General features: G+C 40.0%; 1 protein-coding gene across 2 annotated transcripts in view; it reads left to right on the forward strand.

The window, feature by feature from the left end:
• The window catches only part of Loxl2 (Lysyl oxidase-like 2), a 152,247-nt gene extending 131,072 nt beyond the window's left edge, over positions 1–21,175 (forward strand). For both annotated transcript variants that reach the window (XM_090385564.1, XM_090385563.1), the window contains exons 7-8: positions 6,376–6,628; positions 21,015–21,175. In XM_090385564.1, the coding sequence (XP_090241690.1) occupies positions 6,376–6,628; positions 21,015–21,137 (376 nt within the window). In that variant the 3' untranslated portion in view covers positions 21,138–21,175. The remainder of the gene's footprint in view (positions 1–6,375; positions 6,629–21,014) is intronic.
• The last annotated feature ends 3,074 nt before the right edge of the window (positions 21,176–24,249 follow it).

Consider the following 24,249-nt stretch of genomic DNA (forward strand, 5'->3'; position numbering starts at 1 on the left):
TTCATATCTGACTGCACAATTACTCCCAGGTCTTTTTCATTTTCTACCACCTTAAGTGTAGTACTACACAGTCGGTACGTTTCTCTGGGGTTTACTTCTATCCATATGCAGTACTTTGCATTTGTCAAGATTAAACTTCAGTTGCCACTTCTTAGCCCATCTGCCCAAATTTTCTAGATCCTGTTGCAGTAGCACACTGCCATTACTGTCATTAACAACCCTGCTAACCTTTGTATCATCTGCAAACGTCGACACTAAGCCTGATATACCTTCATCAATATCATTGATAAATATACAAAACAACAGAGGACCCAACACTGAACCCTGTGGGACTCCACTAATAACATTAGTCCACGAAGAGCAACACCCATTAATTACCACCCTCTGTCTGCTCCCACTCAACCATCCTTTTATCCATTGTAGCAACTTAGCCTTAATACCATTCTGCTCCAATTTGTATAGTAGTCTTTCATGCGCAACAGTGTCAAAAGCTTTCCTGAAATCCAAATATATGATATTAAAATTATTTTTGCATCCAGTTCCTTTGTAACCACATCATAATATCCTATCAAATTTGTCAGACAAGACTTTCCCTTGACAAACCCATTCTGTTTCTGAATTATTGCTGCAGTCTTGTCTAGATGATCCTGCAATGCATCTTTAACCAGTGACTCCATTATTTTACCCGGAACAGAAGTTAAACTAACTGGTCTGTAATTACTCGTGTCACCCTTCGATCCCCCTTTGTGAATTGGGGATACATTTTCTCATCTCCAGTCCGTGGGGACCTCCCCTGAGTCCAAGGATATGCTCTCATAATTATGGCTAAGGGTTTGCCTAGTTGCTTTGTCACCTCCTTCAATATAACTGGATAGATCCCATCCACCCTAGGTGCCTTTCTTATGTTTAACTTCAACAATTTCTTCTCCACTTTGCTCTCAGTTATTACAAAATCATTAAGCACCCTGCTACAATTTGACATTTTCAAACCTTAATAATTCCTCATGTGTGAATGTAGATGCAAAATACTCATTCAGTTTGTTTGCTATCTGAGCAGGATCATCAACAGTCGAACCATCGATGTCAACTGGACCAATCAGATTCATCTCCTTCCTTTTAGAGTTTATATAAGTAAAGAAATCCTTGCTGTTTTTATTAGCATCTTTTGCAAAGATTTCTCGTAATCTGCCTTCGCCTGGCTAACCTGCTTTGTGACCTGATTACAGACTAGCTTATATCTGCCATAGGCTTCTGAGTCGCTTGATAATTTATATGCATCCCATGCATTTTTCTTCTCTGTCACGAGTCTCATTAGTTCATTTGATAACCATTTAGGCCTAAATCTTGAACAATATTTCTTTATAGGTGTGAAACTTTTAGTAGTATCCACGATTAATTCTCTGAATGCTTCCCACTTGGAATTTACTGTTGGTAACATCGTCAGTTGATCCCACTGTACAGAATTTAAAAACTGTCTGAGACCACTGTACTCACCTTTACGGAAGCAAAAACCCTTTCCTTTACCCCTGATGGCAATTATATCTTTAAGTAAATCCCAACATCAGTACACTGTGATCACTGCCACCTAGTGGTTCCTTTATCTGAAAATATTTAATACACGAATGATCACTACTGATAACGAGATCTAGAGTATTACCCTCTCTGGTTGCCTCTCGAACGTGCTGCTGCAGAAAAACTCTTACTAGTGTGTGAGTGACCAACCACAAGTTCCAGTCAATATCTAGGAAGTTAACATCCCCCATTATAAGACATTTTGATTTACTAGACCACTCTATTTCTCTGTACAATTGTTCATTGTACTCATTGGAGTCATTAGGCCTATAACACACTCCTACTCTTATTTTTGCTTTCGCAGTGCTTATGTCACACCAAACTGACTCAACAGTGCAGTGCATCTCAACAGTGCATCTGTATCAACTGGATGCACTTCTTTTGATTTTATGTTTTTCTTAATTAACAGAATAACACCTTCTACCTTCCTATGCTGTCTATCCTTTTCGTACACATTGTACTCCCCAAATTCCAGTTCTGCATTCCTTATATCTGTGTGACATCACGTCTCTGCTGTCCCAACAATATCCACCTTTGATGTCTTGACCAACACTTCAAGTTCATCAAATTTATTTACTATACTTCTAGCATTGGTATACATGGAAGTATGCATGTACCTATCCTTATTATTAGCTCCCCCTAACACATCCCATATACCCACCTGTTTCACGATGACTGCCATCAGTCCCTGAAATCCCCAGCACCCCTCGCTCCAGGTCGCTACGTATTCTAATAGAAGTTGTGGAAGAATCACCTTCACCTCTGCCTATGGCTACTTTTAACCTTTTAGTCCACTGAAGTTTAATGCTTCTGAATATAAGGTTCTGCACCCATGGAACAGAAATCTAGGAATTACTTAAAGATGGAGGGAGAGAACTTAAAAGTGGTCCAGGAATAAAAAGACTTAGGGGTTACGATTCAATCAGACATGAAATTTTCCGCGCATTTACATTGTAAATACAGGTAAAATAATAAGAGGAGTTTACCTTTTATTATTTTACTAATATGATTATCAACGTAGAACATATTGAGAACAGCTCTGATTCATACTGTCTAAATACAGGACATATATACAGGAGCTTCGCAAGTAGGAAAACGGATTTGTTCCTTTGTATAAGAAGATAAGTGAAACCGCATTTTGAACATTGTGTTCAGGTCTTAAGGCCATTATTGAGGAAAGAAATTGAAATTCCAGAAAGGGTTCAGAGAAGGGCAAGTAGATTGATGAGGATTGCTAATTTACTATGTTTATTTTCAGTTCTGGCATAGTATGAACTACTTTAATATTGGCATGAGGAAAATGATGTGAGAAAGCAAGCGTATAAAGCATCAGCTAAATTAAAAAAAAAACATCCACATCACCTTCCCATTTCTTCCAATAGCTTGTCTAGTTCTGCCTTGGATTTATTCAAATTACCCTCTTCTATAACAACAACAGATGGAAGTTTGTTCCAACAATTAACTACCAATTGGCTGAGTATAAACTTCCACACATGTGTCCTGCAATCACGATTTAAATTTATTCCACTTCACATAAAACTGCTGCACAATTGAGACAGTCTGGAAACTTTCACTGGGAGTTATTCCGCTGACAATTGCAGGAATGCTGAATGCACTTGACTATGGATTTGATGGTGTACTCTCTGAAAAAATCGCCTACGCTCTTGCAACCAAAACTAATGCATACCTATTCCAGTTGTCGAGGCGCATAGAGATCTTGGAGTAATATTTAATACGAAACTTACGTTCGCGTTGCATATTGACCTGATTGTAAAGAAAATGAACTACTTGCGTCGGGCAACCAAACAGCACCTCTTACATGTGAAACAAACTACAACGACCACACGATATTTAAGAACCACAGTGTATTCGTCCATATTGTATGGCGCCGAACTGTGGGCATCAGCCATCCCTACCCTCATTAAGAGAATATATGCTACTGAATTCTGGCTGCTGAAGTGGACCAACAATTAACACCATCTACCCCATCAGTTAAGGACCACCAGCTTGCTGAACAACTGAAACTGCAGCATTTACCAGACATCATTGCCTGGTAACTACAATAAAGATGTTGACTGGCATGATATCATCACCATGCTTCTGGCAGCTTTGTGAGTGGCACATCTCCCCATACACTTTAAGAGGTACGAAATCCCTGAGGATGAAAGCCAACAGACTGAAGATGGCCGATAGGTTTATAGCAGGCAGGGCGTTGGAGTCAATTCAGTGCTTAACTCATATTGGAATTGACCTTGAAAGGCTCATAGAAGATCCAAACTATAGGAAACAAACCGCGGTGTAGTTCGCTCTGGCTAGTGTTGCTTAGCAGTTATGTGTGTCTATATGAACAATTATACGTACTCATTTGTGAAAGCCACAAATACGTGAAAAGAGTGTATATCATGTATATAGAGTATTTCAGCAGCTGTGTAGTTATACTGAACAGTTTATATAACAACTGCAAGGACTCTAGACAGAAATGTCGTATTAATCGATTCATGATATATTTTAACTATTCTTTTATGTTTTATTATGTCAATCCCCTGGAATTTACTGCCGTGAGGTTGAATTTGTCTCTTATCAATGTATCACCGTATTTATATTTGGTAGGGCAAATAAAGATTTATTTAATCTCGAACTACTGCTACCCATATGCACATTCGTCATATTAAACTTCCACTACCATTTCTCAGGCTATTGATCCAATTTTCCTAGATCTTGTTGAATTAACTCACACTGATTACCGTTTTTAACCACCCTGAAAATCTTTATATTATCTGCAAACTTAGAAAATAAGCATGATATATCTTGATTAATAAATAAAGAAAACAACAATAGGCCTAGCATTAACCCTGGGGAACTCTACTAATGACATCAGTCCAAGAAGAGAAACGTCGATTAATAACTAGTCTCTGTCCTCTCCCATTCAACTAGCCCTTTATCCATAGCTGTAACTTGCCCTTAACACCACACTGCTCCAATTTGTGCAGCAGTCTTTTATGGGCAACAGTATCAAAATGTTTCCTGATATCAATTTTTTTTTTTTTTTTGCATCTAGTTCCTTTGTTACTGCATCATAGTATCCAATCAGATTGGGTCAGACAAGATCACTTCTTCTCATACCCATGCTGTGACTGCAGTATACTTGCATTCCTGTCAAAACTTCCCTGGACACAGGGGGGGGTACCCATCATGGGCTGGAGCTGTGCAAACGTGACCCCAATCCACAAAGGAGGATCAAAGGGCAACACAAGTAATTACAGACCTGTTAGTTTAACTTATGTTCCAGGGAAATTAATGGAGGCACTGGTTAAAGAAGCATTGCAGGATCATCTAGACAAGACTTCAGTTATAGCTCGGACACAGCATGGGTTTGTTAAGGGGAAGTCTTGTGTGATTAATTTGATTGGATACTATGATGTAGTCACAAAGTAACTGTATGCAAAGAATAACTTTGATATCATATATTTGTATCTTAGAAAAGTCTTTGATACTGTTGCACATGGAAGACTGCTGCACAAATTGGAGCAGTGTGGCATTGGAGGAAAATTGCTGCTATGGATAAAGGGATGGCTGAGTGGAAGAAGACAGAGAGTGGTAATCAATGGAAACTGCTCTTCGTGGACTAATGTTATTAGTGGAGTCCCTCAGGGTTCGGTGTTGGGTCCATTGTTGTTTTCTGTATTTATAAATAATATTGATGATGGTGTATCAGGCTTAATGTCCAAGTTTTCAGACGATACGAAGGTTGGCAGGGTTGTTAATGACACTAATGACAGTACGCTGCTGCAACAGGATCTAGAAAAGTTGAGCAGATGGCCTGAGAGGTGTCAAATGAAGTTGAACACTGACAAATGTAAAGTACTACATATGGGAAGCAGTAATCCCAGAGTAACGTATCAACTCTGTGGTACCACACTGACAGTGGTAGAGAATGAAAAGGACCTGGGGGTAATTGTGCAGGCAGATATAAAGTTTTCTGAGCAGTGCTGACGGTCTGCAAGAGTAGATCATGGTGTCTTGTCAATGATATAGAGGAATTTTTCTAGCAGGGATAAGGAGGTGATTATCCCCTTGTATAAGGCAATGGTCAGGCCACACCTTGAGTACTGTATACAGCTCTGGAGGCCTCATTTTAAGAAGGATGTAGAGCTGTTGGAGCGAGTACAGAGAAGGGCAACAAGATTAGTGAACAGAACAAAGGGTTGCTCTTTCGAAGAAAGGCTTAAGTTTTGCAAAATTACAATGTCTGGAGACTAGGCACCTGCGAGGCGATCTGATTGAGGTGTATAAAGCCCTGAATCGTTTGAGATGCTCAGTGCTGATGGGATTCTTCCTCTTGCTCAGAATAATCACCCGAGATGTCATAAATTCAAATTGAGGAAAAACGGTTGTAGGATAGATGTGTGGAAGTTTGCCTTTAGCCAGCGGGTGGTTAATTGCTGGAACAAACAAACTTCCATCTGTCATTGTAGAAGTTGATAGCTTAAATAGATTCAAGGCAGAACATGACAAACATTTGGAGCGAGGGGATAGGTGAAATAAGGGGTTTTTTTTTTTTTTTTTTTTTGGCTGATGCTATATAAGCTTGCTTTCTTGCATCATGTGCCCTTGCTAATGCTAATGCTAAAACGGTCTGTTACTTCTTTAAACAGCGATTTCACTCTATTTGCTGGAAGCGAATTTGTTAAACTAACGGGTCTGTAGTTACTGATATCATGGTTTGATTCCCCCTCCCTTTGTGAATTGGAATTATTCGCACAAAATTCGTACTAATATATATTTATTATATATTTATTTCAGCCATTATCACAGCATGGAAGTTTTTGCACATTTCGATATAACTGACTTTCAAGGTAAAAAAGTAGCCGAAGGCCATAAAGCAAGTTTCTGTCTTGAAGATAGTCACTGTTATCCCGAGGTTGAGAAGAAATATGCATGTGCTAATTATGGTGATCAAGGTATTTCAGTTGGTTGCAGCGACACTTATTTGCATAACATCGATTGTCAGTGGATTGACATAACGGATTTGGTGCCTGGAATTTATATATTTAAGGTAAGTGAGATAAAATATAAAAGAAAAAATAATTAAGGCCGGTGGGAGAGAGAGAGAGAGAGAGAGAAAATAAGATCGAAAAATTTAGTTAAACATTTAAATAACCTCCAGAGACTGCCTTCGAGTTAATAAGTCTCAGAGAGCTTGTCTTAATAAGGGAATAATGGAAACAAAGTTAAACTACATAATTACGAAATTGTGAAAAGCAGCCCACATTGAGTTATTTTTGCGTTTATGTTCCGGGGAAGACAAAATGATTTTGCCCTCTCCCCTTTCTTTATCACGCATTTTGAATGTAATACATCCAACACATTCAAAACTGTGATGAATTAGATAAATAGTAAAACAAGCGAATAGCAATTACATTATTATTATTTATTATTGAAAACAGTTATAACATAAAACTTTTATATACACTGCTCTACCATTTATATATTGACCCTTCCGTTGATAATTGATCACAACCTACCCAAGCACCTCGTGTCAGGCACAACTGTAAATATTCTCGTAAGTGAATATTTCGAATATTTACGAGAATATATATTCTGGAGAATAAATATTACGAGAATATTTACATAAATATTCTCGTAATCGTACTATTGTCTTCAAGACAATAGTACAATTGTGAATGCAGGACGCCACGATTGGCATAGTTAGCAGACTTCCAGTGTGGAACGATAATTGGGTGCCACATAAGCAAGCCGCCTATACGTGATATTTCAACGTCAGTGAAGATCCCTAGCCTACCTCGATGATTGAAGATGGTCTCTAAATGGCAGCAAACTATATTTGAAACCGGAAATTCTCCAAAGTGACGGAACGTGACAGGAGAATCCTGCAAAAATCGTCTGCTCGGAATGCAGGTCTCGCCTTTTTCGCAGTACCTCGGTGAGACAGGCCCTCAGTGAGATTGTGATATATGCCTGTATCAGTACATTGCGTAGGATATAGGTCACTACGGATGTGCAGCGGTCCAGAAGCCACTAAGCACCCCTACTAATGCTAAATGTCGTCTAGCTTGGTGTATGACCGACCGTTTCTTTGACTGTAGACTAATGGAAAGCTGTGCTTTGGAGTTACTAGTCACGGTACATGGGCTGATAGCGTGTTGGTCGCCTGGTTGTGGCAAAGACCCTGAGAAAATACCTGCCGGACTGTATCGTCCAGGCAATGAGGTTTGGCAGAGGAAGTTTGATAGTCTGGGGCTATTTTTTATAGTTTGACCTAGGACCAAACTGTTGGACTTCAGACAACAGTCTGAAGTTCGTCTAGACGTTCCGGACAGTAAAGCCTTAATTACATTGTGACATCATGTCAGGGAGACTGATACTTGTATCAGCAAGACAACGCTTCATGTCATGCTACTTACGTTGTGATGGACTGATTTGAGGATATGAGCATCTAAAAGTTGGACTGGTCAGCACAGAGCACTAACCTCAACCCTGAAGAGAATTCTGGATGAATTCGATCATCGGAAGAGTCTGAGGAGATTCCACCCAAGGAAAAAAAAAAAAAAAACTGATCTGGGCCCAGTTTTGGAGGTCGATTGAAGGAAATATTGGAGGATATTTAATAAAAACTGCTGGAGAGTGTTCCACAGGGAATATATTTTATCAAAGGCTTCAAATCATGTGTTTTACAGTAAATAAAGGTTATTTACCTGCAGGTATTGATAATGCAGTGCATATGTGTGTTATGAATTAATAGTGTTATTATACAGGGTATTTCAAAAATGAGGGCCAACAATTTAAAGGTGAAAAGTACAAACTAAAATAAGCAAAAAGGTTCCAGTGAACATCGGGCTGCAAATGAACCGTTTTCGAGATAATGCACATATTCTGTTAAGATGCGGCACTGACTATGGGAGAACTAGTTTAGCAAACAGCTGTGATTCCTTTGCTATGGGTGGTTTTATTAAACATAAGATAATACATTTTTAATTTTTGGTTTCGACACCAAAGGATTTTATAGATGTTACGTGTTACAAAAGTTGTTTAAAATGCTGTCCTTGCATCCGTACACAGCTTTTTAGTCTTCTCTGCATTGAGTTGCGAATCCTCTCAGGCATTCCTGGGTTATTTCTGATTTGCTAAAAGGGTCCTTCAACCAGACGCTGCAATTCCTCAACTCTGTTAATGTCAGAAGGTACACCAAGCTTTTTACATGACCCCAGATACAAAAATCCATATGATTTAATTCTGGTGATCTGGGAGGGCACATTACAGGCCCATCTCTACCTATTCACCGTTGACCATACCTTCTAGTTAAATACCGAGTCACAACCCGAGCCAAATGTGCCAGTGTCCTATCATGCATAAACCACAAGTTCTGGCTTTGCTGAAGTGGAACATTATCATCATCAAGGAGGTCTGGAAGAACATTCTGCAGCAACTGAAGGCACAGCTCTCCTGTTAGCCTGTTTGGCAGAAAGTATGGTCCAATTAGACGGTCTCCTAGTAGTTCTGCCCAGATATTCAACAAGAAAGGTTGCTGATGTCGTAACTCGTGAATTGCATTAGGATTTTCGTCGGATCAAACGTGACAGTTATGAAAATTAAAAATGCCATCACGAATAAACCTAGCTTCGTCAGTGAACAAAATGTTGTTTAAAAATTGGAGTTCAGGACACACTGTTGTTGCATCCACTGGCAGAAGTTCACTCTGGGAGGGTAGTCTGTATTGCTGAGACCTTGTACACACTGGATGTGGTAGGGGTACAGTAATTGGCGATGTAAACTTCGCCACACATTGCTATGACTCAGTACATGCTCTTGCAGAGCAACCCTCCTTGTCGAAATTCCTGGATTTTGTTCTATTCTCTCTAACGTGGATCATAACCACTCCATATGGCCTGTAAATGCCCTGTCTACTTAAAACAAAAGAGTATTTACCAAACAAGAACTGACTATGGGTACTCTGCATAAACGTTTTAATACTAGAGAAATCAAGTTTATTCAAATCAATAAACAGAGGGCTCATGCGATGGTAGACCAAATTCGGATTGAGGCCCATGAAACTAATACAGACGTAATTCTATTACAAGAGCCATATACAAACAATAAAAAAGTGAGAGGATATCCGCTCTCCTACAAAATAATCCAAAAGGAAGGAGAGATACGTGGGCAGCGATGGCTGTTCGGAATCCCGAGATCACAGTAATGAAGGTCGCACATCTCTGCTCGACCAAGGCGGCGTGTGCGTAGCTCTTGATCCCCTTTGGGGATTTTTATGTCATTTCTCTATATTGCAGACCCGGAGAAGATGTATTGCCAGCCATTAGTTACTTGGAAACAGCTCAGGCGGAACTGCGGACGGCGAGACTACTAATTAGTGCAGATGTCAATTGCCATTCAAGGCTTTGGCGTAGCAACACTGAAGACCGACAGCGAACAGGTAATGGACATCGTCTGGAAGAATTCTTGGTTAATTCCACTCTTACAGTGCTCAACCTGCCCCACAACCTTCCCACATTCTCCAGCACCCTGTGAGAGACTTCCATAGATGTAACCCTTGCAACCAGATCAATGGCAGGCTGCCTCCAGAACTGGGTGGTCCAGGAGGCTTGGATCACCGGGCCATTACCTTTGAAATGAAGCGCTCCATTGCCCGCATTCCCATCCAACGATTGATGACAGAGATATGCGATCGATAAGGCAGACTGGGCCCTCTTTCAAAAGACACTGTGCGACCTCTTCCACCAGTTACCATCAGATGATCCTAGGCTAAATGACCCTAACCTATATCAGCAAACTGTCACAAACCTCATTACCAGTGCGTGTGACACAGCAATGAAGAAGAAAAATCCTAGACCAGGAGGCCGGCAGGACTAGCCGGGTGGGTAAAGTGCCTGCCTGGCAACCCAAATGACGCGGGTTCGATTCCCGCCTAAGGCTTGGATCAAAGTACTGCAAAAAACCTTGGGAGGTGCATTATGGCCACAGAAGCCTATGCGCCAACAACTACCAAAAAAAAAACAAAAAACCTAGACCAGGCGCTGTCCTCTGGTGGTCTGCAGAGTTACAGAATCTTCGCCGGGAGGTGAACCAGAGGAGGAAAATCTTCCAGCGTGCCAGGAGATCTTGGCCTGCCACTGAGGTTGAAGAATTAAGACAATAATACAGGAACATCCGAAATGAGTACATTGCTCTAATTAGAAAAAGAAAACAAAAATCATGGGAAGATCTTGTCACCTCAGTTGGAAATCAAAACCCCTGGGGGGGTGGTATATAAGGTTACCACCAACAAACTTCCAAGAAGTTATCCCATCAACCATAATACCAACGGGAAGTATGACAAACACCTGGACCAGCTCGATAAATAATATTCTTGGTGTAATCTTTAAGCAACCAGCAATGGTAACACCCCCACAGCAGCTCTTGCTATGCAGAGAAAATGATGACTATAGCACGGAAACAACCATTTACTTTGGAGGAATTTAACTTATCAGCAGCAAGACTGATAAGACACGTAGGACACGTAAGTCACCTGGTCTGGACAAACTCGAGCCAGAAATTGTTAAGAAACTAATTGAATATACCCCACACCCTATCTTGGACCTCTTCAACTTCTCTCTCCAAGTAGGATATTTCCCAAGTGCATGGAAAGTAGCAAGTGTACGCTTGATCCTAAAAAATCCAAACAAGCCACCAGATAGACCAGACTCCTACCGCCCAATTGCTCTTCTCTCCTGCCTTAGCAAACTTTTTGAACATCTCCTACATAGCAGAATAACAACTCATTATGTCAACGCCAACCTCCAGTCACAAAACCAGTATGGCTTTAGGAAGGGACTGTCAGTTGTGAACGCCCTGAATAACATCGTCACAACCACCAAAAGCTCTACCAAGAAACATTTCGTTGCAATCTCAATTGATTTCGCTGGGGCGTTTGACTCACTCTGGTGGTCAAGCGTCCTGAGTAGACTTCGAGCCACAAACCTGCCCCAAAGCCTATATCTTTGCATCCACAGCTATCTCTCGAACCGCAGCATAACTGTCAGAACACCATACAACCAGATCATCCGACCGACTTACAGGGGCTGCCCACAGGGGTCTGTGCTGGTTCCCCTCTTCTGGATCATCGTCCTAGACGAATTCCTCTCTACCAACCTAGCAAATGTCAACACTCAGGCGTATGCAGATGACCTGGTCCTCATCCTAGAAGCAGATAACAGAGCACAGCTTGAAAATATAGGAAATAGAGCACTTACTACCCTAAGAACTGGGCTAATGAGCACAACCTCTCCGGAAAAAACCTGCTCCATACTTCTTAAAGGAACGCTGGATATCCGAAGACCTCCAGAACTAAAATTATAGGGCAGAACTGTCAAGCTTGCCACCGAAATGAAGTATCTAAGCATAAACCTGGACAAGAACCTATCCTTTATCCCTCTTCTGACGTATCTACGTAAAAAGATCCGTAACTACATCTCAGTAGTAAACGAAGTCTCTCGCAGCGACTGGGGATTAAAGAAACGAACTCTTTCCATATACTACAGAGCCATCTTAGTACCAATAATCACATACGCAGCAGGAATCTGGTACACGAAGGCCATAACAGCAGTCAACTACAGAAAGCTTGAAACAATAAAACGAGCAATGCTACTGACCATCACCAGGGCAGTGTGCACGGTCAGCACCCACGCCATTTAGGTGCTGGCCGGTGTGCTGTCCCTGGACCTTGAGGTCGTCAGATGCGGGTTGCTGTATCACCTCTCTAAGGGCAAAGCAGTATCAATCATTGATTACACAACAGACCCAGCTAACACAGCTAAAACAGAGAAAAAACGCCTAGCCCACTACCTACAACAAACCTGGCAATCCAGGTCGACCAACTCCTCTAAAGGAGAGATTACGAAAAGGTTCATTCCCGACACTACGAGGGTTTATCCGGAAATGAACCTTTTCGTAATCTCTCCTTTAGAGGAGTTGGTCGACCTGGATGCCACGTTCTTCTTTACTGGCCATGGGCCCATAAAAGGGAAATTACAAGTACTAGGCATTATTGATGACCCCCTATGCCACTGTGGTTCCCGGGAAAGCTGAAGCCACTTAATGTATGACTGTGAGCTCTATGAGGACTTAAGATGTACTCTCTTCACCAAAATCCACTATCTTACAAAATACCGGGAACAGCATGTCCTTGATAACGCCAAACACTACATTGCCTTCACGCACTTTGCTTAAGAATTGTTCACCCGACGTAGGGCGCTTCCATGAACACAAACTTGAAAACTGTACAGTTTTCAAACGTGACGATACCACACACAACTCACAACGCTTTGCGTCACTGACTAGAGCCTCGACTGAGAGAGAAGTTCCATTAATGCACAGCAGAAGATAAGGAAACTGACACACTCAAACCCCATCAAGTGCCATCTGGTGATTCGAACTAGGTGCCTGACCTAGTTCCCTATAAATCCCCTTCCCTAGGCTGGGGAAGGATTTGGTATGTTGAGGGTCTAGCGGCTCCTAGGATTTCTCCCATCTCCGCGTACCGGCGGAGGATTAAAAAAAATATATTATTATTATTATTTTAGGGTTGCCTGTAACTAAATACATTAACCCGTATTTGTGTCTGTAAATTGCGTATGCTCTATGGTCGGTTTGCCTGTTTTGCTGGACAAAAAAAAACCCAATTTCTGGGGAGAAAAACCTTGCTATCTACGCCTGAGACCGACTAACTCAGCCACGGAGTGAAAAAAGCCCATTAAAGTTCCTCGCGTCATCGACGGGATTCGAACCCAGGCCTTTTCCACCCGGTGTAGGGAGGACGGTGACGATACAACTGTGCTATCGCGCAGACTTACCGGGGGAGGATATGGGTTTCTGTCTCCTCCCCTCCTCTTCCTCGACCTTCTTCTCCTGGTGAGGCCTGGGCCTGACCCACTGACTTTTTTGGGTCGCCTTCTCTATCGTCCCCATACTTCTGTCTTTTCCCCCCAGTCTTCAGTCTCCTCAGCCTAAACTGTCAGTGTACACCACACACAATGTCAAAATTCAATAACGTCCAAAATTAAACCGCATTAATATGAACCTCTTTCGGCTTTACTTTTCCAGCGTTTTTTGGCACAATTTTTATTTATTTATTTATTTTTATTATTTTATTTATTTTTTATTATTTTATTTATTTATTTTATTTTATTATTATTTTTTAAGGTCCTAGCCACTGAAATCTCAGGAAATTAGGTGGCAGGCCCTGCCAGAGTGAAATTTTAAAATTACTGGGTACCTTGTCTGCCTCCACAAGGCATAGTGTGGACATCGTTGGGCCCCAGCTGGGGTCTAGCGGCTAAATGGCCAGAAGAACAATGATACACAACAGTACACTTACAAAATCCATACACTTTTAAATCTCTGGCCTTTACAGTGAACTGTTACACCAACAATGAAAGCAACGCGAAACCCCTGGTGGCGTTAGACACGAACACACTATACATTATGCACAATATTCTCTCTAACAACAGACAAATCGACCACAGAACACACGCAATTAAGACATAAGACACACAGCACGGCAGATGAATTTAATTATGGCCTAAAAATAATAGGTTTTTTTTCTTTTTAACCCCCTTTCCTCAACATCGGGTGTTGTGCTTCTGGGCCTACCTGCTCGTACTCCATGTGCGAAGCGCCCGTGTTCTCTAAGGCGGTAATGTACCATGATAAATGTGAGGCCGCCGTAGCCTCACATTCATCATGGTACATTCATCATTAACTTAGTGGTCAGGCGCGCGGGTGCCTAAGTACACGTGCCTTGAGTGACCGGTGTTCAAGCCCGTGATTACTGAATACGGTGCTGTTTCTTGTATTCAATCTATCATGCGAATTCCTTTGACCGTTTGGTAGCCACGGAGTATAAACAGAAATTTATGTACCATGATAAATGTGCGCCTGTTGGGCTGCCTTCGGCGGGCAAATGCTTCTTGATACAAACGTGCAGCCTCGAGTGTACTGCCGTTGGCTTTACCGTACATGAAATGCATGTCCGTATACTCTTTGTTGCTGTAACCGCTTTCCATGTTGACTATCCTTTGACAAGTACTAGCACGCCTGCTACGTCTCAGAGCATTGAGAGAGGGGAAAGGAAGAGAATGAACATAACCTGAACTAAACAGACAAGTCAGTGGTGGATCCCAACTAGAAATGTGCAATATGTCGAAAACGATTCACTTGTGGACTAGTTTACTAGGCTTTTTTTTTGCATATTGCAGTCTGTACAGTTCACCTTGAAATTATTGACCATCACTTTTAAAACACCCTGTATAAAATTTATATTATTATTTATATATTATTTATAATTACATAAATTATTATTATTTTTTTTTATCCTCGCCTTTTTCCCATTATTATATAGGGTCAGCGTTTTTATTGTTTTTTTGGCATGCAATTTTTACGGCCGGATGCCCTTCCTGACGCCAATCCTCACCCTTTATCCGGGCTGGAATAAGCGGTGGTCATTCAGTGACCTGCCGCATCCTCCGTATTTGGTGGGTAAGGGCTCGAACCCCCGGTCTAATCAAGAAGCGTGTGCTATGCACTACTGCTCCTGCCCTGAAATTACTACGGAAATTATATATTTATATATAAAAATAAATTAAATTTATAACTGCAACACTGAGTTACCGCGCAAAAAATGCAACAGTTGCCATAAGAATTAACCCGGGCCTTACCCAGCTGCATTCACCGAAACCTATGTTTAATAATTTACTTACGTATAAATTTGAAAATAAAATTTAAAAAAGTTCCTGTTCATACTCCAGGACGGCCACAGGTCAGAAGAGTTAAAAGCGATTGAAAATCAGGTTCCAGCAAAATAAATTCATATGCTCCTTACATTTCAATTCAAACTCCAGTAAATTGGTATGCTACTTACATTTAAATTCATATGCCTCTTACATTTTGTATCCTCGTGTTTTGAAGCACCTTCGCGGATAGAACATTTTATATAATCACATACAACGATAAAAGAGACCTCAATTCGAATCCCTTCAATGACGCCAGGAAATTTATCGCTCTTTTTTTCACTTATTATTATTATTTAGTAAACAACACAATTTATGAATAAATTGTATTGCATTGTTGCTGTTGTTGTTATTGTTATTATTATTATTATTTCTCCTTGATTGGGGGTTCCACCTCGTGAGTGGTATTGCTACCAAGTACACAGGGTGGTTGTTGTTATGTCTGGTGTTACTGTTGGTCGAGGAACTCTCTGACTATACTACAGGTGTTTAGGATTGCGACTTTCTGGAGTTCCTTGTAGGTATTTGCTGGGAGACCTATTGCTGCTAGGTTGTTATGTAGGGTCTTTGGCACCATACCTGTGGTTGACACGATGATCGGGATGGTCGTTACTTGTTGCATATGCCACACCTTTTTGATCTCCTGTCTTAGGTTCGTGTACTTCCTGATTTTTTCCCCATGCGTTTTCTGAAGGTTGCCAGTGTTGGGTACCGCTATATCAATCAGATAGGTAGCCTTTTCCTTCTTGTCCACAAGGGTTATGTCCGGTCTGTTGTGCGGGATTGTCCTATCCGTTATTATGGCGCGGTCCCAGTATAGATTGTGGGTTAGGGTCGCTAGTACTGCCTAGGATCCGTATATACTTCATTCAACTGGTATTTCCTTGCTAGCTGCTGATATATTATCCTGGCTACCTGGTCGTGTCTATGAGTGTACTCAGTCCGAGCATCACCTTGCATCCCGCAGTGATGTGTTCGATCGTTTCTCAGGCCAGGTGACATCGTCAACATGTGTCATCAAACAATCCGGGCTCCTTGGCGATGTATTTTCTATAGTTTCTGCTGTTGATTACCTGGTCTTGGATGGCGAGCATGAATCCTTCAGTCTCGAGGAAGAACATCCCGCTCGTGAGCCATGCATTAGAAGCAATTTTATCTATGTGATCTTGATGGGGATCATTGTAGTGTCTGCCATGGAGTGTCTCCTCTGCCCATCTTTCTAGCTTCGTTTGTACCTCCTGGTTGGGGGGACTCCTCGCTTAGGTTGAGTGGGATATACCGCTTGTCTATCTTCCTTACAGCCTGGTAGATTGCTGCTGTATGTTTCTGGAAGTAATCCTTCAGGTTAGCTATCGTTGTCCTCTGTTGCTCAATGAAGTCTGTCAGACAGCTTTCCTAGCAATTGTCAGTCTCTGCACAGCAGATTTCGGGTGGTATTGGCGGCTCTTGGTCATCATTGTCCTTGTATTTCTCATGATATCCTCCAGCTCGGTGTTAGTCCAATCTATGACTCCGAAGGAGTATGTTAGCACTGGGACTGCATAGGTGTTTATGGTTTTAACTGTGTTTCCTCCGTTCAGCTTTGCGTTCAGCAGGCTTCTGAGTCTCTGATGGTATTTTTCTGTCAGGCAGGCCTTAATTTCCTTGTGCTATAACTGCTGAGCCTGCATCATCCCCAAGTATTTGCAGACCTCTCCCTCTTCCATGGCTTCGATTTCTTTACCAGTCTGCAGCTGGTAGTTTCGGTTGACTAATTTTCCCTAGTGCAATCCGTGGGTCTTGCATTTGTGTAGACCAAATTCCATCCTAATATCATTGCTAAATTCTTCGGTGATCTGGAGTAGTTGCCGGAGGTGCTTCTCAGTTCCCGCGTAGAGCTTGATGTCATCCATTACATCAAGCTCTACACTTGATGTACATGAATGACATCAAGCGTAGGTTCTTCCTTCCTTCTTTGAGGTTATATCCGTACTTACTACCGTTGAGCATGGTGGAAAGCGGGTTAAGTGCTAGACAGAACCAGAATGGGCTCAGGACATCTCCCTGAAAGATTCCTATCGTGATGGGGATTAGCCTGGTTTTGACGTTTCCGACTTTAATGGTGGTATTCCATTTCGCCATCGTTTGTCCTAGGAAGTTTGTCACTATCGGATTGACTTTGTAGATGTTCAGCGCTTCTATTAGCCAGCTATGAGGCACGGAGTCGAAGGCCCTGCAGTAATCGATGTAGGCTGTGTATATGTTGCGGCGCTTCTTGTAGGCTTGCTCCATAACAGCGTCAATCCATGGTTAATTGCTCCTTGCATCCTTTGCTCAGCCGCTTGCATCCTTTCTGCTGTTCGACCATTATGTTCTGGCTCTCCAAGTGGTCTGATATCTTCCTGGTTATGCAGTTGGTCAGGATCTTGTACATTATTGGGAGGTAGGTAATTGACCTATATTTCGCCGGGTTTCTTGTATCTTCGTATTTAGGCTTCTGATATGTGATTCCTTGAGTGAGAAACTTCGGGATTATCTTATTATTATTATTATTATTATTATTATTATTATTATTATTATTATTGTTGTTGTTGCTCTTATATTATATTTTACTTATATTTATTTATATTTTACTTATATTTCTTACATTTGATTCTAATAATTCTAAAATTAATTTACATTTTATTTATTTACATTTCATTTATATTTGGCCTAACTGATTTTAATTTGGTTTAGATTTAAATTACTTAGCATATATTGATCATTACAGAAACAGAGAACCTCTTGTCGTTTTTTGCCTTTAGTCTGGATGGTTGGCCCCAGTTGAAGTCATCTAGATTGTCGGTAAAAAGCGATAATAATTTTTTTTTTTTTTTTTTTTTTTTGCGTTTTCTTAAGTCCCTGATAGTATTATTATTTGATTGATCCTTATCCTTAATATCCTTAATATTTTATAATATTTTATATATATATATATATATATATATATATATATATATATATATATATATATATATATATATAGGGTGTCTCAAAAATATTGGTACAAACGTTTAGGGGAGGTAGGTAACATCTAAAGGAATGTGAATCGCATAGGAACCCATAACCGGAAACGTCACCGTAAGTCAGTAGACGGCGCTGTTCATCAATTCGCGGGGGAGAGAAAATTTCTGGTTTAAGATTTTTTTTTTATTATTTTACGTTTTCTATATATTTGTGCTTTCCTATTCGCAACAATATTATCAAAGTCCTCGTTGTTCTCTTTAATATACTCCTTATTCTCCTCAACGTTCTCCATATTTTCCTCAAAGTCCTCCATATTCTCCTCAACGTTCTCCATATTCTCTTCAACGTTCTCCATATTTTCCTCAACGTTTCCATATTCTCCTCGACTTTCTCCATATTCTCTTCAACATTCTCCATATTCTCTTCAACGTTCTCCATTATATTTTCAATTTCAATACTCTTTATGCTAGTGTTTCCTGCAATCTCTCCAGAATCATAAATATTTGATTCCTCCTCTATCATATGATCATTTTCAAATTGCTTCATTATGTTTTCTAGTTCTTCCTCTTCTTTTAAATTAACAACAACTTCTTTGGGAAGCCATGAGGTTTTGAGGCCAATTTTAATGGGAGAACTAAACATAGCTTCATAGGGACTTTATTTAATTTCTTGGTGATATGCTCTATTTTTTATTAATTGAACAAATCGTAATCCTTCACTCCAGTTGCGTGTTTCATTAGTTTCTAGCCACGTACTCAATATATTCTCTATGTCCTGGTTTGCACGCTCGATAGAACCTTGACTCTGTCTGTGCCGAGGATTACCATGTACGATTTTTAGTTCTTCCCAAGAAGAAAATAATTCTTCGATAACTTTATTCACGAATTCGCGACCGTTATCGCTTTGAAGGCTAGAAGGAGTTCCAAAAATAGTAAATATATCCAATAAAACATAAGCAACTTCTTCAGTACGTTTGCTTTTTAAGGGACGCAATTGTACAAATTTTGTTAGGTGGTCTTGATATACAAGAATAAATTTGTATCCCTTGTCTTGCTGACTTTGCATGTCAATCAGGTCTACCTGACACCTACCACCTACTATTCATTTCGTTAAACACCATTGGCTTAACCACTAAGCTTTTTTTAGGAACTTTACTTTTCTTCTGACAAAGCTCACATAAGTTTAAATATACCATTACAGACTCAGCGGTTATATTTTTATACTCTTTTTCTTCCCCCATGGCCAATAGCTATATGAATATTACGTATTGTATCAAAAATTTCCTCAGTGCAGACAATATTTTATGCTTTGGTTATTTTCTTGAACAGGGTAAATCAATTTATTACAATCACCTACTTTAATTACTGTATATCATAGCGCTTGATTTTAGTGCAAAAATGTCATTTATCAGCTGTATATATTTTTCTTTCGTTATAAAACCTTTGTTACTGCATTTTGTTTCTATTACTTTCGTTAAATTTGCAGTAAAACTTTCTTTAATTCTTTCAATGGTATCCATAACTGTTACACTTTGGCAAACTACAAAAATTTTCATTACCAGTTAATTTCTAATTAACATGTAATGAAAGTAATCGAATTAACATGTAAGCGGACGGTGTCTCTCTTGAGGATGCTCTTCACTTCTCCAATCAATTTCTTAGTCCTGTTACCCCGTTGTTACTGAGTCAATTGATCTTTCTTGACTGTTAATTCTTGTGTCTTCTGCTGCAGTCTTCTTTCCCAAGCTGGCGATTCCTTCTTTTTTCGGTTCTTCTGCTGCTCTCCGCTTCTGTGGGTCTTTGTGGGATCCATTCCTTCGAAAATTGTAAGTGTGTTCTTCCATTCGTCTTCTATTCTGGATATCATAACTTTGTCTCTTTCCACTTCAGCTGCTCTGGGTTGTATTTCTTCTTGCTCTTCTTCCTCTGGTGCCGTGTTGTGCATATTCTTTGTGTTTTGTAGTTGATCGCTCACGTCCTGCTTGATTTTTCCAAGATTGCAGGAGCTATCAGGTTTTTCGTGACGGTCTTTTATGGTCCTTGTCTGGTCCCCAATAGCTGTTTGGTGACCTGAATATCCGGGAATCGTTCCAACCACTTGGTATGGAGTCTTGACCTGTACATTGTCATGGTCTCTAGCTTGGTTATTTCGTAGTATGCTCGCATGATGTTTGTATTCATTTCGATGCTCCACTTCATGTGTTGGCGTTTTCTTTCTTCCTTCCTGATGGTCACTAGCGCAGTTGCGTAGGAAGCATTTCCATTTGGTTGGGCTGGATGGTCTTGCCCTTCTTTTGTAGTAGCCATACGGGGAACTGCGCCACTTGCTCCATTGTCTTCTTCGAGAGACCATCACCGACTTTCGGACCTAACCCTCTGTCTAAGTGAATGAATTTATCCTGTGCCGCACTCGGTGCAGTATAATTATTATTTCTCATCGATATCATCCATTTATGGAGGTGGACTTGTTTAACTTACGTCCAGTGGTAGCGTTAGTTCTTCTGAGTGACACCAGGTTACATAACTATCTGCCTTAACCGTCACTTCGACTTAGAGAAAGGTAGGTCTGTTGAAACAACTTTCGCGATGTTTATTTTTTTATATTATTATTATTATTATTATTATTTTATATAACTAACTTTGCACTTTATTTTTTCAGGTTGCAATCAATCCTGAATTCAAAGTTGCTGAACTCAGTTATAATAATAATGCTGTTTTCTGCACCCTCTACTACAATTCTGTTTCTGCTCGACTAATGAATTGCACTTTAGGCAAGCCGTAGTCCGCAGAATGATTTGAATTCATCTAATTTATATAAATGAACGCTCAATAAAGTGTCACCTTTTTCAATGCTCTTTTGGCTCTTTGTATTCTATTTGTACTTCTAAGCTTTTACTCAGAGTTAATCGAAAGGGATTATTAAAAATACTAGTGGTGTAACTGGTTCACATATGGAATGTAACCATTTTAAAATAGTGTCACAAAATATTTTTAATTATTAATTATTACAATTGTAATTGAACTATATATCAATAAAAATCTATTTCACTGGATTTGTGTAGCACAAATAAATAAAAAAAAAAAAAGAAAAATTATTACCTAAATTTAACCATCTCCATACCAAGCGGAATCAAAATTTACACCAGTCATAATCTTTTTTGTTTCTTGTAGTTTTGGCATTTTTTTCTAAATTTTCCCATTTTTCAATATATCAGATGTATTGTTAGTATTACTATTTGTATTACAATGACTACATGATGCAAGGGATGGACTGTTTTTCTTTTTTTTTTTTTTTTTTGCACCTGGCTATGTATACAGTGTAATTCAGGAGGATTTAGGGAGGTTATAGTATCGATTATTCTGAATAAAAAAGTTAATATAAACATGTGTCCAATTCTCAATGGATACGGAGATATAGCGGTTTGAAAACTGGCGCGCACAAAGCCATTGAGAGGTATTAAAGAACGATAAATGATTTATTCTATTGAGTATTGGGTATGTTGAGGGTCTAACGGCTCCTGGAATTTCCGCGTATGTTCTCCTGGAATCTCTGCGTATGTTCTCTGTATCGAGTGACAGTGCCCTGTCAATGCCAGAGGTTTGACAGTGTTTGGGTCATGTAGTATGTTGTGCCCATTGTTCATCTGGCCTGTCAGCCGCCGGACCCCTAGTGGGACCCGACGTTACCATACCCAGCGACAGGGACGCCGACCAGGTGTACCAATAAGACTAATTCTACTCTGGCAGGTCCTGCCACCTACTTTCCAGTGGTTAGGACCTAAAAAAAAAAAAAAAAAAATTATTCGCAGTTTGCTTAATAATACAATTTGTTTAAACATTGAGTGGGGTTTTTGCTGAATGAGTTTCTCTAGAGGTCTAATAGTTCGGGCAGTAATTTTGATGTATTAGATTTGGACCTGTGAGGTAATTCGCTGTGTAGGAAAAATTTTTGGAGGGGAGGCAGAAGACTGGGGGTAGAGGTAGAAGAAAGGGACTGATAGGGAAAGTAGTCCCTCGTTTTTCAGTGGGCATGCGCATACCACACCAGAAGGAAAAGTGGGGTGGCAGGAGACAGTGAAAGCGCCCCCCCTGGGAAAGGGGGGGAGGAAGCAGGCTGGAACAGATGTCCAGCCCCGTTTGCCAGATGGCCTTCCTCAGCTTTCAAGGAACCTTATTTAGGTAGTCCTTTCAGGAGTCACCACCCCATGGAGCACTCAGTGGTGCACGGGGAAAGAGACAGTATGTCGTTTCCATTTAGTCATTGAGGTTTTCTCGTTTTGTCTAGTCCGGTTTTCTGGTTGTTTTGTTCTTATCTGGTTTCACCTTGGGAGAGTTGGTGAGAACGTAGGCATTTTATTGTGTTGCATGTTCTGTATCACCATTTTTATGTCACTCTGTATAACGCGATGAGTGTTCTTCACCTGGTGAAGAGCTGCTGAGCAAAGTTTGTTAGTGCTCCATATTCTTCACTCGAGTCCAGCAAATGTGATTCCATATTTTTTGGGAAGTACTTTATTGTTGTCATTAACCTACATCACAGGTCCTCATAGTTTGGGCAGTAATACATGACGTGTGTCCAACTCTCCGCTTCACCACACACGCATCTCGGGTCTTCTTCCAATCCCAGCTGGGCCAGCTTTTCTTTGATAGTGCCATGGCCTGTCAGTACATATGATGTGTGGAGTCCTGGTTTGAACCAAGTGGGCGTTTTCGGGAATATTTTCCCCACGTACGGGATGAATTTTTTGGTGATACAGCCTTTGGTGGTTCCAGTCCAACGACGTTGCCAGATCCGGGTGATTAGATCCGTTGCCAGATCCTAGATTACACGGTTGTTAACCGTGTAATCTAGGAAGGTGCAGGGGAGTTCCTTCACTATACGGTATTTGATTCCACTGTTTGCAATTTCCAAGTCTAGGGGAAGGACATGCAGAGCATTAGTGCTTGTGGTGCTACAGGCTCGCATGATAGTGAGCAACACACTTTTCGATGTTTACGACGTTCTTAGACTATTTCCGCTTGGTGGAGAATTTGTTTTTTTTTTTTTCCTTTGATAGACAGTTTATTTTATTTCCTCTTAGTGAAGAATTTATATCAGTTATTAAATAACATAAACAGAACGAGTTTTTAAACAGGATGCGATCTCACATATTATCAACATGAATGAAAACAGAAATTTTGTGAAGGCAAATTCGTAAAATTTGCTGCTATTTTCTATGAAGATGTTGAATTTTCTGATAATAATGAGAGAACAAAAAAAACACAAAAAGAATTGCTATATATATTCTGTTTGCAATTATCATTGCCACATATGTGTAAAATACGTTACAAATTAAAACATTTAATGTTTTAATTTGTTCAATTTGTTTAATGTTTTTATGCGTTGAATTATTTATTTAATTTTTATGTTTATCAGACTGTGTTTTTATGTCGTGTGAGATTATAAACTTAGTGCTTTTAATTATGTCCTCATTGCTTTTTATTCCCATTTGCATGAAACATTTTTAAATAAATATTATATGTATAAGTATATTGCGAAAGCATCAATAATACATAGCCAAATCTGAATGAAAATATTGATGCTTTCGCACTATACTCATATATAGTCTAGACTTTTCCATAGCTTGAGGCTTACGCCCTAAACGCTTTATAGTATAAATATTATATTTAATATTTATATAAAAATTTGTTATTTGTAGATGTTATTATTAAATAATTTGTTAATAAATTACCAAGGTTCTATTCAATACACTATTGAGAAAAGTTCTAGTTATTGTACATATGAAAAGCATTAATGGGGCCACTAGTGACCCCATTTATCAATAAAGTTTTTGAAACTACAATGAGCATATAGAATGATTGTACACTCAGAATTTTTTGATTGAACTTATATA

Source organism: Mastigoproctus giganteus, chromosome 11 (genome assembly GCF_048544385.1).
Source record: "Mastigoproctus giganteus isolate SK-2022 chromosome 11, ASM4854438v1, whole genome shotgun sequence".
In the NCBI taxonomy this organism is placed as follows: domain Eukaryota; kingdom Metazoa; phylum Arthropoda; class Arachnida; order Uropygi; family Thelyphonidae; genus Mastigoproctus; species Mastigoproctus giganteus.